This window comes from Micromesistius poutassou (genome assembly GCF_964030765.1).
Source record: "Micromesistius poutassou genome assembly, chromosome: 6".
In the NCBI taxonomy this organism is placed as follows: domain Eukaryota; kingdom Metazoa; phylum Chordata; class Actinopteri; order Gadiformes; family Gadidae; genus Micromesistius; species Micromesistius poutassou.
In genome coordinates this window covers 11,005,017-11,020,905 of record NC_140276.1, presented here as the reverse complement: position 1 = coordinate 11,020,905, position 15,889 = coordinate 11,005,017, and the positions used below count along the sequence as shown (strand labels likewise).

At 41.2% G+C, this 15,889-nt stretch overlaps 1 protein-coding gene across 2 annotated transcripts in view; it reads left to right on the top strand.

The window, feature by feature from the left end:
• Positions 1–15,572, top strand: part of slc36a1 (solute carrier family 36 member 1) — a 25,185-nt gene extending 9,613 nt beyond the window's left edge. For both annotated transcript variants that reach the window (XM_084469869.1, XM_084469868.1), the window contains exons 8-12: positions 1,103–1,330; positions 4,113–4,211; positions 4,484–4,650; positions 6,039–6,211; positions 12,474–15,572. In XM_084469869.1, the coding sequence (XP_084325995.1) occupies positions 1,103–1,330; positions 4,113–4,211; positions 4,484–4,650; positions 6,039–6,211; positions 12,474–12,751 (945 nt within the window). In that variant the 3' untranslated portion in view covers positions 12,752–15,572. The remainder of the gene's footprint in view (positions 1–1,102; positions 1,331–4,112; positions 4,212–4,483; positions 4,651–6,038; positions 6,212–12,473) is intronic.
• The last annotated feature ends 317 nt before the right edge of the window (positions 15,573–15,889 follow it).

Genomic DNA, 15,889 nt, shown 5'->3' with positions numbered 1-15,889 from the left:
GCAGCAAAGAGAGCAGACTTTCTCTGATTCCGCATAAGGTTTCATTGATTGGCGCACACTCTCTAGTCTAGAATCTTTGGTGTAAATATTCAAAATGCAACGTTCCATTAATAAATTATCATTCAAACGCAGAGGCATTGACACGGCTATTGCTGTTGCTGGTCTAGATCCTGCCCATATTGTTGGGCAGGGGTATGGTGGTGCAGGCAATGTAAGCGGGAAAGGCATGCATCGCAGCACAGTTTCCCGCAGTCTATGTTCACTGCAGAAACCACACTCTCAACTTGGCGATTGTGCACTCCACTAAGGTCAGGGATGTTCATTACTGTCTAGACACGCCAATAAATAGTGAACTTCATCACAGCCTCACCGAAGCGCCTACAGTGCTTTATGGCAAACAATCGCAACAAAAAACGCCTGTAGAAATTCTCCAACACCCATGATTCATGAACAGTATTCTTCAGTAGTCTTCTGTCATTGATCAGTATGAAGACATTTTTACCACAATGGTTGAATTAAAATCAGAGGGAGACAGCAAGTGCAGATCGCAAGCGACCTCCCACACAAGAGCAATGGAATCATTTGATTTTATTATATGCCTTGTGATAGGGCTGCCTTGTGACGTGGCGTTTGATCGGTACAGTTCGGCTCTATGTATTTTATTTTTTATTTTTGGATGTATTTTTGGAATTTTAAATTGCTGCAATAAATTATGTTGTTGTTGACTTCTAACATGTCTCTGTTTTTGCTGTTTAAATCAGTAGTCTATGAGTAATATATCGGCGGTAACCACTGTTTTTGGGGTATTGCGAAATTACCACTGAATGTCCAGCTGGTGACTCTACTGAGGCTATAGTAACAATGCTCTTAGTGCTCTACGAGTGTTAGGTGAGGTGTTTTCACGACGTTCGTTACTCAACAATGCTTTCGGGAAACGGTGTGAAAACTGTACGATGCTCGTACGATGAACTTCACGGACCGCTTAGGCTAACGATGCTTTCGGGAAACTGGGCCCAGGTCTCTCTTGGAAAATAGATTTTAAATCTCAATCCTTCTTCCCTACTCATCTTCCTTCTCCCCGCTTCTCCTCCACTCTTGACAGGTGGTGGAGGCGGCCAACGCCACCACCTGGGACTGCCACGTGAACCAGAGCAACCAGACGGCGCTGGGGGGGACTAGCTTTGACTCCCGCATCTACATGCTCTTTTTCCTGCCCTTCTTCATCCTCCTCGTCTTCACCCCCAACCTCAAGTACATGGCCCCCCTGTCGTTCCTCGCCAACCTGGTGATGACCTGTAGCCTGGTGCTCATCTACTACTACTCCCTCACGGTAACGCACAACCCCAAACGCAACGACACGCACACAATACAACACAGCTACACAACATAAATAAACAACTCAGACTGGTGCACATTTACTACTACTCCCTTAGGGTAACACACAACCACATATGACACACAGCCACACAATGCAACTACACAAAATTCAACACGGCAATGCGACCAAACTACACACAATTCTGAACAACGCAACTACACACAATGCTACACAACACAGCCCTGTGGTCAGCTGACACTACCTCATAACTGTTACACACAACGCAACAACACACAATAAAATGCAAGTTAATTACTCAATTACAAGTCAGCAGGCATCCTTGAAAATGTTATAACTCCTGCATGACCCTACCTGTAAATTCCACTTTTGGTGTTTTTTAATTTAAATCGACCTATGGTCTCAGCTCAGTGGTAGGTATGGCTGGTTTGAGTTCATGATTTGAGGCTTTGTATAATCGTTAGGTTTTCTGAACGGATAATCAAATATAGAAAAAAGAATCTTCCCCTGCAATCTGAGCCGGTGGAGTTCATTGCTGCGTGTTTTTATCCAACTTTTAGTTTTAGTTTTACAATGTTATTTCTATTTAAATGCCAAAATCAAAACCACAATATCACTGAGGATTGCTTTGTGGACGGTAGAGCTTTTTGTTATCTTTTGGTCCTGATGAATCATTTAAAAAGCTGCATAATACATTCATTATTAAAACTGCAACCTCTTATTTCCAAGGACCCAACTAAATAGACTGCCACCATGGAAAACCAAATCCTTGGGAGAACCCCAGAACATTTAGTAAATATTATTATCAATACAACCAGTGCATTTGAAGTCTGTCTTTGTCTGTCTTGCTGATTCTCAAACTGGACACCAGTTGTTAAGGTGCTACCGAAGTATTCAAGTAATTTTTTAATAGCCTATCCGAATCCTAATACAAAACTAACAATAGATAATTTCATCATCCCATGTTTGATACGGCGTGTGTGAAGTGGATTTCTCTGGGACTGAGGGATGTATCGCCCCCTGACCTATATATATTTTTTTTGTTTATTATCACATGGGATATTCACAGTTGGGAGCTTCAGCCCTTAATTCTTTAGGCCAACCAAAATTACAGTGCTTTAAATATGTCAGGAGATTGTGTTCTGCAGCAAAATTTGGTTTGAATTCCAAGGTACCTTCCTTCTCCCTCAAGTTTGCTCGGCTATGGAAACTGGAACAAACATATGAGATGGAATCTAATATGGAAGTGAGATGAGACTGTTGAATAATGAGACCATTGAATAGATTATTCTGAAGCTGTTCATTTATCCTGAATCTAAACATACAGTACACCTTAAAAACGTTTACACTGAAGTAAACACACTGCTTTCCTCCCTGGACGGGCCTGATTGCCAGGTCCCTGCTGAATCGGTTCCTGGGTTTAATGGATGAGAGGAGAATTCTTCCTGGCAGAGACACTATCCCATCCCTGTTTCCCAACCGGAGAAATAATCCATCAGGCAGAGAGAGCTTTGCTCTGAAAGAGAGAGAGAGAGAGGATGAGGATGAAAGAATAAATTACAAGACCGGTTAAGAGCTTCTATAATAAACGACCTCAGGAAAGATTTCCAGAGAAAGTGTTGTCTTAGATGTATTCCCTGAATGTTTTTTTGTGTTCCCCACCGCCGTAATTCAAAGTGTTTTCAATTAGCATTAGGCTCCTTGCAATGACATTCCTCACTCTCGACTTAAATGTGGGGCCAGGTGGTACGATTTGTTTTAAAGTTACCTTCAGAACTACCATATTTTCAAATATAAAGCGGAAACCGGAGCTGATTATAGCTCCATTTTGCAGACACAAACAATTTAAAAAAAACAAATCTGCCCAAGTCCCTCATGTCGTCCGGATGTCAAGCCCATATTACGTTCATTCACATTAGAGAAACATTGCCAGAAACAGATAACCTTGTAAAGAAATAAACCTTGGAATCACTTCATAACTGACAGATGGTGGACCGTTTCCACAATGTTCTCGCAATCCATGAACAATAATTCAAAGCCTCTTGGTCTAAATGTATTGCCTACCAGTCAAAAAGTTTTGGGTTTACTAAAGTTTGAATCTGTGTTGTCTCCAATTATCCACCAACGCTTATCAATGTTTGAGTCTGTGAGTCTGACTCAACCATCAGTTGAAATACTATTAAATACTATTATTACACTATTAAAATAATTATTTAAACAATTGTGTTATGGTGTTTATGCAAGCATTGGGTGCAATGTGCAGGCATTTGGGTTCTGGGCAAAGATTTGCAGTAAGATGTGGCTTATACTATGGAGTGCCCTTTTTTTGCTGGTATTTTGAAACCATTTTACCACTCCTGCAGCTTATAGAAAATGTAGCTTTATTTTCTAAAGATACAGTTGTGCCTTGCTCAAAAACCCTCAGCAAGGTGATCAAGGCCTACCACACTTATCTTTTGATGTTGGCTGGTGTTGCCTCAAGGAAAGGACATGAATGCAGTGCAGGGGTATGATCTGGACCCAATAGTTACACATACTCTATTTACTATTTAGTCAATTGTCAGATACTTTGATCCAAAGGGTGGCAGTAATGAACAGGAAGAGGTTAGGGAATCTTTTTCAAAGAGGCTTTCAGATTTTGGACCTTTGGTTTTGAACACCGCACCCTAACCATTGAACTCTCCTTCCCACTCTACTGATGTGCTTAGCAGTTCCTCCTCCAGTAAGCTAGCCAACATTTTGTGATCACACTCTGTTCCCTGTTTCCTGTTTCCAGAATATCGAACTCCCAATCAACTTGCCCTTGGTGGGCAAAGCCAAGGACTACCCGCTCTTCTTTGGCATGGCCATCTTTGCCTTCGAGGGCATCGGAGTGGTAAAAAGCACCAATAACTATAGAGGTTTATTCTGATGCGATAAGATGATTATTATAATGAAATTATCTTTTTACAATACATTATTTACAGAACAGGGATTTTCAATAAGATTCGTACAGGTTCTACTTTAGTGTTTTCATATATAAAAAAGTTATTACGTTATCTCATATTTCCTGTTGTTTGTGTTGTTGCCATAGATGCTCATAAGAACTGGCACCTGTTTGGCCCAGACAGTCCACACACTCACCTCCTACTGCGCCTCCATCCGCAGGTCCTTCCTCTTGAGAACAAAATGCAGAAGCCAGAGGGCTTCAGCATGGTGCTGTACACCGGGATGGGCGTGGTCACCTTCGTCTACATCAGTCTGGGCACAGTGGGGTACATGTGCTTTGGAGACACAATTGCTGGCAGCATCACCCTTAACCTCCCCAACTGCTGGTGAGCCACCAACCTTCAGCTGACACAGCACTAATGTCATGCTAATGTCATGCTATGATCATGTAAATGTCAGGCTCCGTCACTCCTCCAAACTGCGGGGGATCTATCAACCTTCAGCTAGAACTGTGTGTGCTTTGATTGTGCTAACATCATTCTAGCATTCAATGCTCATTCAACTGGTAAGTAAATTCAGCTGGTAAGATACTACTTTAAAAAATAAAAGTAATGTTTGTATTTAGATATAGATGAAGAAAAAATGTAAATATTGATAAGCCAAACCATGCACTGAGAATAATGAAATACTATGACATTAATTAAACATTCCATAGTGTGAGTACAAGATATGATTTGTTTCTTTGATTTTTTTTGTTTGTATTGTTACTTGAGATGAATACAGATTTGCGAAACGCATTTAGCCTTGAGCCTTTTAAATGATGTTGATTAACACTGAGCATTTCATGCATGGTTCAGCTTTTCCTTTATACTTCGATTGAGCATGCACGTGCACACCGCTCGATAAAGCACAACGGTTCACTGTGCACCCTCGGTTAAACACACGCTTCAGATTGCTCGCTGTTGATCCGAAAAGCTGACTCTGTCCCTCTGTCTTGGAATGGATTCATTGTTTCATGTCTTGTTGATATTGCAGGGTTGCGATGCACGGTTGTGTGTGTGTGTGTGTGTGTGTGTGTGTGTGTGCATGTGAGCTTGTGTTTGAGTGCTCATGCACATGTGTGTGCCCATGCATTTGTGTCTGAATAACTCATTTAATTAAGGGGGTATATTGGCTACCTAGGGAGATAGCAAAGCAAAAGACTGATGGTGAACCACTTCTCTTAAGAGGAAAGGCAACATACGGCATTCAATGCTTCATTCATGTCTCACAGCCTCTTCCAACTGATTGTCTTTGCCCAACGGGCCTCACATTTGCCGGCATCTCGTCAAAAGGGACATTGAGGCCCTGTGTTGTAGTCAAACACGCACGATGGACACAAACAATACTCATACAAAGACACACCCCCTTGGTGCAAAGACGCACCCCTGTGGCACAATGAACTGTTCTTTGTTCACCGGTTATTAATTGCCATGCAAGTCTGCAAGATATTTAAACATGTATTGTTTGGTATACATTTTTAATGTATGTCAAACACCTGTCTATACCCCGCCCCCCCCCCCCAGCTAACTTTTTTTGTCTATTCCCATTTGCTATTTGGTCTTGACTTTTTAATCCAAAGTTAATTACAATTGAATACAGATACATGTATTTAAGGAGCAGGTAGGGGATCTCGCTAAGGGACCTTGCAGCTAGGAGTCAAAGACCCTAACCACCAGACGACCCATAGCGGTATTTGTATTAATTGCTGTTACCTCACCCTCCCTCTCTGCAGGATGTACCAGATCGTGAAGCTCCTCTACAGCATTGGGATCTTCATAACCTTTGCCCTCCAGTTCTATGTGCCGGCGGAGATCCTGATCCCGCCCGTGGTCGACCGCGTCTCCGGCCATCGCCGGAAGATCGCCGTGGGCCTGCTCATGCGGGCTGTGCTCGTTATATTTACCTGTAAGTCATATTTACTTGGAGGTCATAGTCACTTGTCATTGACTATGACGCATATGACGCATATTTACCTGTCCAGTGTATTCACCTGTAAGGTATATTGCCCTGCCCAGGTATACTGTCTTGGCTAGTTCCTAGCTTGAATCCAGCTACTTTCTTGGCTAAAATAAAGCTAATTTATTGCTTAACAAATGTAGCTACATTGTTGGCTGGAATAATGCACATTTTTTGAATATCCAGCTTTTTTCTTAGCTAGAATCGCGAGCAGTAGAAGCTAAATCATTCTGGATCATAGAAAACCAAGTACTACATTATCCGCTGTGGCTAATAGGCTAGGCCTTTGTAGTTCTTTCAAATAACTGTTATTGACTTCTGCATTCAATTCTTTTGAAGAGAGTGCTTTGGCTACCCTGACTACCTAATGAACCTGACAATTGATCAGCCATGTTACTTAGCAAAGTGTTGTTTTTCTCGTTAAGAGGCTACCAGGCAATTTAAATTTTAGTGCTTTGGGAAGAACCAGATTGTCTTTCCTTTTGTGTGTTTGTAAATTGTGGAGACAGAAGCTGTGTTCGAAATCGTTCCCTATCGTTCCCTATCCCCTATATAGTGCACTATATAGGGTGCTCGCCATCTTGTAGTGCTGTTCGAATTCTCAGCGGTTAATTTCGTTCACTATATAGTGCACTATAAAACTATAATAATTTGAGTGAACATACGATGTTCCCTACATGTTACTCCCGTATACCACAATGCAATGCGGGCGCATTTACTGACGCAAATGACGTTCAGAAATGTTCAGCGTAGTGTCCGAATTCTCGTTTGTTCGTACCCTATATAGTTCACTATATCATAAACACTATATAGGGAATAGTGAGTGAGGGAATAGGGAACGATTTTGAACACAGCTAGAGAGTATGTTGTACGCCCTGGCACTCAATGTACGCACTTGTATGCCGTACTTAGTTATAGTACTTAGTTGTGTAGCATCTTATCCTAGCTAGCTTTGTTGTATACGGGAATGGGTTAACCTAGCATTTGTAAGTGTTTTGCATTTGGTTTTATCATCATCCTATAATGTAAATGTACCTATTGTAAGTCGCTTTGGATAAAAGAGTCTGCTAAATTCCCTTAATGTAAAAATGTAAATGTAGAGAGCAAGAGAGTGTGGAGGATTAACTATGCCTCTTTATTGTTCAAAACACTTAAAACACTCCACTGAACAGACCTGTCTTTTATTTATAACCAGCAGCCATCCTTCAGTTATAGATCTGTCTGACCCCTGACCTCTCCCCTGAGGTCCAGCTCAGACCACAGAGATGTTAGAGAGGCAAACTTTGTAAACTAGAGGGTTTCTGCTAGTTCCTTTGCTCAAAGCCCTTCAGTTGATTCTTACATAGATCCCCTCTCAGTCTAAACACTCTCCTTATCCTGTTATCCTGTCGTTAAACAATGGTCTTCACCCAAAATGGGTCGTGATCCAGTCGGAGGTCAATACAAAAGTATCAGCAGTTCCGGTGTGCTCAGAGGGTTCTATGGGCACACTAAAATGGTCTGAAATTGTGTTTCGTTTCCTGGGATGAAAAGGTTTAAGATCCCCCTGTGTACAGTGATGTTGTGTTTTCGTAAGAACATCCATTCATATATTGGCCTTGATCATTCTTGTCTTTGTTAATAATAATTTCCAGACAGCGCAGTGAACCATGAGCTCCGACTCTAGTCACACGCTGTCTAGCAGCATGTCTCGTAATACACAGATCCTGCTTATCTCTGATTAGTTTGCAATGGTCCATGATAAAACAGACCTGGTGGTCCTGAATCAAATCAAATCAAATCTGTGTTCAGTGTGGAAAACCTATAGTAGAGCTCCAAAATGCTACTGCAGAGCTTGAATGCTATCATAAGAGCTCATTACTAACATGCTAGGGAATAAAATTATAGTTGTTTTATTAGAGTAATTAGAGTAGGGGTTAAGAATGTTAGCTTGGAGCTCGAAAATTATATTGTTAGAGCTCAACATTATCATTCTAGAGTCTGGTATATAATTTAGAACTTTAGATGCTAGTGAAGAGATGTAGAATGATAGCGTAAGACCTCAACTCTAACATTCTGGAGTCTAGAACATTGGTACGCTTACCCTAGGGGTACTCGTTTTTTTTCCACCCTGAGCAAGTTTCAATACTGAAAGCTAGACAATAGTAAGGAAATGGACAAGTGGTTGAAATGCAAATCTAAAAACAAGGAGAAGGGAGAATCCATGAAAAAGAAAGCGCATCCAGAAACACCAAAATTACTTACGTCACTTTCCTGAAGAATATCCACCTTATTCCATGACACTTATATTTCCCATGATTCATAGTGGCCCTCTGGTTTTCCATTTCTGGTCGAGTGCTGTTTACATAGCGGCTAGCACATTTGCATCGCTAGCGCATATCTTGAAGGCTACGGCAATAAGTTTTATATATTACATTAGGTCAAAATGGCAAGTGGAGCCCGAACTCATCCTCTCACTAAAGTACTACCAGCTACGTATTCTTGCTTCTAACTGGAAATGGGAAACCGGACTGGTTGTCATGGCGGCGACCAATTAGCAGTTTCATGAAGCACAGGCGCATGTTTTTCACTAGATTGTGAGTGTTCATGTTCATGTTCAATGTTCATGTTTACACTGCCAAATAGAACACACATACATTATTTATGTTAATTATTTTTGTTCATGTTCCAAGTTTTTTCGTGCAAGAGAAGGGGGAAGTCAGCTAAAAAAAATCTTAGAGGGGGTACACTTGGAGAAAAGTTTGAGCACCACCGGTCTAGATTGTTAATGTAGAAGTTTAGAATGTTAGCGTTGAGCTCTAGAATGCTAGCATAGAAAGAGCTCTAACCTTAGTTCTACAGGGAGCTGTGCCACTCAGAACTGTGCCTCATCTAGTAAAGCTACAGAGTCCCACCTTCCATCAGACATTCCTTCTGCTCATCGGAACCTATAGGGAATCATGCAGATGCCAATTTGCTGATGTTCAAAGGTTCCTGCTGGCGCATATTGATAAGCTCATAAAAATAAATAAATGCATTTGCATCTTTTATGTCTGACGGCAAGCCTCTGCATTATTGTAGGGGGAGCGGGGGGGACACGTAGAGTGATGAATGGCACTGTGGACTCTGGGCAAGTGGATTTGGCTTTGAATGAGAACAAGATAAAGAAGAGGGAGATTACAGAAAGATGAGGGAGAGAGCGGAGCGAACGAGGAGAGATAGAGGAGTTTGAGGCCTGTTGGCCCCCACGTGTACCGACAGGATCCCTAGAGATCAAGAAAGTTAAGATGCTACTGAAGGGAACCCAAGGCAGTTCCAGGCTATCCGGAGCGAGAGAAACCCGCTGCCACCGCTACTCTTTAAAGTTATCTGGTGGCGCCACAGCAGCACTGGGATTACCCACAAAGCAACGGGGGCAGAACGGCACAGCACGGCGTGTTGAGTTGGCTGTCTCTAGCATTTGATCTTTCCCCGCTGCCTGCAGCATAGGGGAGGATAAAACCCACAGGAGGCAGGACAGATGACGGACAGCAAACACTCTACTGGGGGTGGCGAGGTTGTCTTTGGGGTTTGAACAGGGTGTCGGTGTTTTTGGCTGGCAGAGCCACATTCAATTTGTGTCTTTAGTTTTTTTGAAGAGCTTAAAAAAATAGTATCTAAAGGAGAAGGTGAACACATTATTTATTTGTTGGGGAGAAATTCTAATGCAAATTTCCTGACAAAATGCCACCAGACCTAGTGTGTTCCCGCCAGGGCTCCACTGCATGTGACCGACCCCTGGGTTAGACAGTGGGGTCATTGTTTCCTGTTGACATGTTTTCTGTGGGGATAGACAGTGGGGTCATTCTAACTTGTGGACATGTTCTCTGTGGGGATAAACATTGTGGTCCTTCTTTCCTGTTGAGATGTTCTCTGTGGGGATAGACACTGAGGTCATTTTTTCCTGTGGACAGGTTTTCTGTAGGGTTAGACAGTGAGGCATTTCCTCTACTAGAGAGTAGATGGTTGTCTGTTGGGTTAGAGAGTGAGGACATTCCTCTACTGGAGATAAGATGCGTTTCTATGGGGTTACCTCCCCCACCCCCAGTCCTCTCCACCCTTGCCATCTAACGACCACACAATTTAACGCCCAGCTGCATGTGGTGTTCTAACAGTCAGGATAGGCATTTTTAAGTGAATAAGTAAGATGGAGACGAACAGTGTATGGCCCTGACTGCTTGACAACGTGCGTATCAGCACCTTTTTATGTGTCTGTTATTCCTGTGTGGCTAGCAGCGTGTATCGTAATACTTGACAATGAATCCTGTCTTATACCGTCCTTTGTCGATGGCGCAGAATGCTGGAGAATGACAGCAAGTGACAGTGGCATCACTAGGCTGTTTTATTCGGGGCTAAAGCCCCGGATCAAATTGAAATAGCCCCGAATCTATTTATGTTTTAAAAAATAATAATAAAAAATAAATAAAATAAATAATAATAACAGATTGTTGACATTTTTTATAATAATTAAAAACGTCAACAATCTCGTCCGCCCGCGATCACGCATAACGATCGCGCGATACCCCCCACTGAGCCCCGGATGTTTAAGAAACCTAGAATCGTGCCTGGCAAGTGACATATGTCAACTATCAGTCTTCCACACAAGGAGAAGTCTGAGAAGAATCTGTCAGATTTCTTGGCCCAACAAGGTAACAAATAAGGATCTATTGAAAAGATGTCAGCAACACAGCATGGATAGCATTGTAACAAAGCGGTGCTGGAACTGGATTGGGCATGTTTTGAGAAGAGTGCAAGACAGCATCCCAAGAGTGGCCCTTCACTGGACCACTGAAGGTAGAAGAAAGAGAGGACGACGAAGACCACCTGGTGCCGCACAGTAGAGGAAGAAATTAAATCTATGAACCTGACATGGGGAGATGTCCAGAAAACAGCCCAAAATCGACCAGAGTGGAGGACCTTTGTTGCTGCCCTACATGCCAGGAGGCATAATGGGCGGTGAAGTGAAGAACGTTTCATGACATGTTCCTGTCATCAGTGACAGAATGTTCCATCCGAAAGTCAGCCAGACCTGCGAGTCTCATGGCAACGCCATGCTAACGTTCACAGATATAAATCACCTTGTTGCCGCTATCTCAAAGCAGGTGTGAGCAATAGCGGTGATTAGAGTGCCTGAGCTTACATCCTATCTGTCTGCTTGGAAAGGTCAGAAGTGAGGTACTGGGAGGTGTGATCAATTCATTGTCCCGACCAATGCCTCCATTAGAATTTACTTTTAAAATATTGAGCAGCCAAAGTCAGCCAGCCAGTAGACTAACCTCCACCTGCAACATGTGTTAGATTGCCAGCCTCATTGTTTATTCAAATCATGAGGGACGATGGTGAACCAATACAAACGCACCAACAGACCGAAGAGCAATATAGGAAGACATATAGGAAGACAAGGGCTGAGCATTTGCTCACCAATCGACTCCAAGAGCCATGAGAAAAGTGCACTGCACTGTCGATGGAGCAGTAATTTTGGGTCCAGAAGAGGATTCATATGTATTTATTCATGCAAGGAGAACAGGCTTTAAACAAGACGGAAATCATCTCCTCATCATTTCTATTGCGCTTTCCCTGTATAATTTATATTAATCATTTTTGCAATCCCCGTCTTCGCAATAGAGTGTAAAAACACAGGAAATTATTTGCCATTTAGCATTTTACTCCCGCCGGCCCCCCAATTCCCCCATCTCCTCAGCCCCTCGCCACTCAGGAGGTTACAACTGAAGAGGCGGCACAGGGAGAGATGATGTGTGTGTGTGTGTGTGTGTGTGTGTGTGTGTGTGTGTGTGTGTGTGTGTGTGTGTGTGTGTGTGTGTGTGTGTGTGTGTGTGTGTGTGTGTGTGTGTGTGTGTGTGCGCACACATGTGTATGTGTTATCATTGTTAATCAGGCTTGTGGGGCCCCCGACAGCCAATTAAAGTAAGGATAATCAAGCCGGCCCAAATAACTATATAACTCAAATATCTCTCTCTCTTTCTTTCTTTCTTTCTTTCTTTCTTTCTTTCTCTCTCTCTCTCTCTCTCTCTCTTTCTTTCTTTCTTTCTTTCTTTCTTTCTTTCTTTCTTTCTCTCTCTCTCTCTCTCTCTCTCTCTCTCTCTCTCTCTCTCTCTCTCTCTCTCTCTCTCTCTCTCTCTCTCTCTCTCTCTCTCTCTCTCTCTCTCTCTCTCTCTCTGTGTCTGTAACCCAGGTTGCCTAGCTGTGCTGATCCCAGAGCTGGACCTTGTGATCTCATTGGTTGGTTCGGTCAGCAGTAGCTTCCTGGCGCTCATTTTCCCACCGCTACTGGAGATGCTGACCTTTCATACGGAGGGCCTCTCACCATGGGTTATCATAAAGAACGTGGTCATCAGTGGGTTGGGCCTGGTTGGGTTTGCCACGGGAACCTACAGCGCTATCATGGAGATTGTCATACGCAACAACCCCCCGCACAACCAGAACCTCTCCCCCTCCTTCATGCTGCAGTAAACCATGACATGGAGTCAAAAATGGGACTCTACAAACTCAAGCCAGTCAATTGTATTAGGTGGTTCACAACTCATTTTATCTGTTGGTTATTGTGTACGAAACTGCTGGAATTTTTATTTGTGGTGGTTTTATTGCATAGTTTATGTTTTTTTTTTAATAATAATTGTAATGCTGTAAAAGGACATTAACTGGTCCCAGGTCCCATAGTGCAATGCTTAAATGGAAATGTTTCATGCCAAATACATTAACTAAATATAGATAGACAAATTCTAAACACATTTTGTTGTATTTATTCTTTAGCAGTATGGTTTGTTTTTAGTTACTTTTAATGTTATACTGTAACACTTGACATTCAAAATGTGATGTACCTCACACAGTTCTATCATAAGCCCATTTGTCATGCTTTGAACATGACTAATATGGTAGTTTTAACTTTTTAAGTCAGACCAAACTTTCTACGTTTTGTTAATACTGCAAAGATGTTTGACCTTCCCCCCTCGTATTTTCTTGTTGCACTTTGAATCAAGTCCATTTTCTTTTTATGGAGCGTCCTCCATTCATATGCAGGACATCTTGAGTACAAACCAGATACAAACTAGCTAAAGTAAAAGTTGATGTTTTAAAATTAACAGTAAAAAAAGATGAAAGATTTTATGTGTCAAGGCCAATGTACACCATAACAAATATTATTTTGTCCAATTCATTTGCCTTTGTACGTTGAATTGTTGTTCTTTTTTTTAACCCAATTTGATGGGTTTGTGTTTTTGTTTTATTTACGATATTGTTTAAAGAATTTCAAAAACATAACAAACCAAATTTGTTATCAATTGTTGGTGTGGGCATCATTCTAACAGCAGAGAAAGTGTCTCCAGTCAAACATACACCTAGGTAGAGACTGCCATACCATTTATTGAGGTTAGCCAACATTTATTAAGGTTAGAAGTTAGCTCTAAATGTTTTATGGTAGGCCTTTACATTCTGCATTCTAAGCTAATCGATTCAGTACGGAGGTCAAGGATGTGTTTTTAAATTCAAAGTTGTTGTTTTTTGTACAGATAGTTGGTGTTAATACTAAATAATTGAGAGTTCATCATATTTGTGAAATTTTATTAGAATGTATTTCCATTTCCTGTCATGCACAGCAATGTACAGCATAGGGTTATGGCATCAAAACCAAACCAAACCGGAAATAAAAATAGAAAACTAAGTTTGAAGCTAGACTAATATAAGGTGCTAAATATATTAATTGAATATGTATTTGATGTAATTGATAAAACAATATGATATCAAACAAATTAATTGTTAAATAAGCATGTTCAATCCTTGTGGCAGACTTTATAGTTTATATCACACTCACACCTGGTGGTAAAATAGGGTCCCGTTATTATCACCATGGAAACAAAATGCTTCCGTATATCGGAATAACATGGCTGTGGATCCCGGTTGTGGGGCTCCAGCATGTGGCCATACATCTTTAACTAAGCCAGGGATGGGCAACTGGTGGCCCGCGGGCCACATGCGGCCCGCATCCTCAAAAAAAAAGATCGATAATTTAAGATTTAAAAATTATATATATATATATATATATATATATATATATACTACCACTATTACAACTGCAATGAATATAATGCTAGTTGTTGCACTTAATGTTGGGCCACTGTTTTTCCGTTTTGTGCATTCATTGAATGATGATGTATTTGAGCCCTTTGCACTGAAAAAAGATAAGAATCACTCATGTGGATTTTAAAACAAACTTGTTGTTTTTGTCGTTTAACAAGAGTATAGACATGTTAAAAATGGCATTTGAGCATGGAAAATATGAAATGAATGTATGTTGGTTCAATTAACATACATAGGCTATGAATCTGAATGATTTTTTCAGTAGTGGCCATCCCCAAAATGCACCAGAATACAGGAAATCTACCAAATTAAAAGTTTTCTGGGGGAGGACCCCCACCAACAACTTTCATCACCAGCCACCACTAATACAGACATATATCTACACATAATTTGTTCTTATTTTGAATTATTTTGTAGCTTCTCTCATATCCGATTCAGTGAAGAGCGCGGTCATGTGGCCCTCTGATGGGGATGATGAAAAATTGTGGCCCTCTTAATCCCATCCCTGATCTGAGCAAAACACTTGGCCCTCCTAGCTGAACAAACCCGTACCTCCAAGGTGCTTCTGCCTCCACATGAACTCTCTCAAGGGCAGTGGTTTTCTTGTAAAAAAAAAAAAAGCAACATCCAACCAACATTTTATGTCTCTATTTGTATATAAAAAATCAGATGACATCTAAAGAAACTCCCTTGATAAAACCGATTGTTATTTATATATTCTCTCTCACTATCTCTCTCACATATTCATGCTGACAAACACATATGTCCTTAACTTGTGGAATACATAAAGCGAGGGCAGAGTAAACTGTGCCCTTTAATTTTTTGAGCTTCAATGTGCCATGAGTTGATTATATCTTTAAATGATATTCAACTGTAGGTGACCTTTAATTCAACTTCAAGAGTAGAACAAGGTATTATGAAATGTTTCTGTAAAATATACAAACTATAAGATAATAAGCAACTAGACTTCTTGAATCTGTGTAAGCAGTGTCAACTGAAACTGTCTCTGTGTAGCCTTTTTTGCTGCAAACGCTTCACTGTTCAAATAATGAACCATGGAAACATGGTAAATAAACTATGGTAAATTATTTTAAATGCTTTTGCAGGTGACTTGTGACCATCACTGCATTGTCTCCACCAATTTATTTTGTACTACATCGCAAGTTTTCATGTCCTGCGCTTCAAGCAGACAATCAGTTATTTGTTCAATGTGCTGACTCCATTAGCAAGTTAATAAAGATAAATCAATGACAGGCAAGTGTCCTCGCGTTTTGTATTGAGATGTGTAAATGAAAGGCTGGATAAAATTGGCAGCAAATTACAAAAGTGTACCCCCAAAGCTCTATCTAAATAAATGTATTTAGATAGATAGACATAAAGAAATCCATGATCAGCAGCCTAGTTGCCATTGCAACAGGTTGCTTTACTGGTACCTCTGTAGGGGACAGTGGTATGAAAGTGTGACCTGGCAGTAACAGCAATATCTACCTATAAACTGTAGAGAAAGTAACGCAC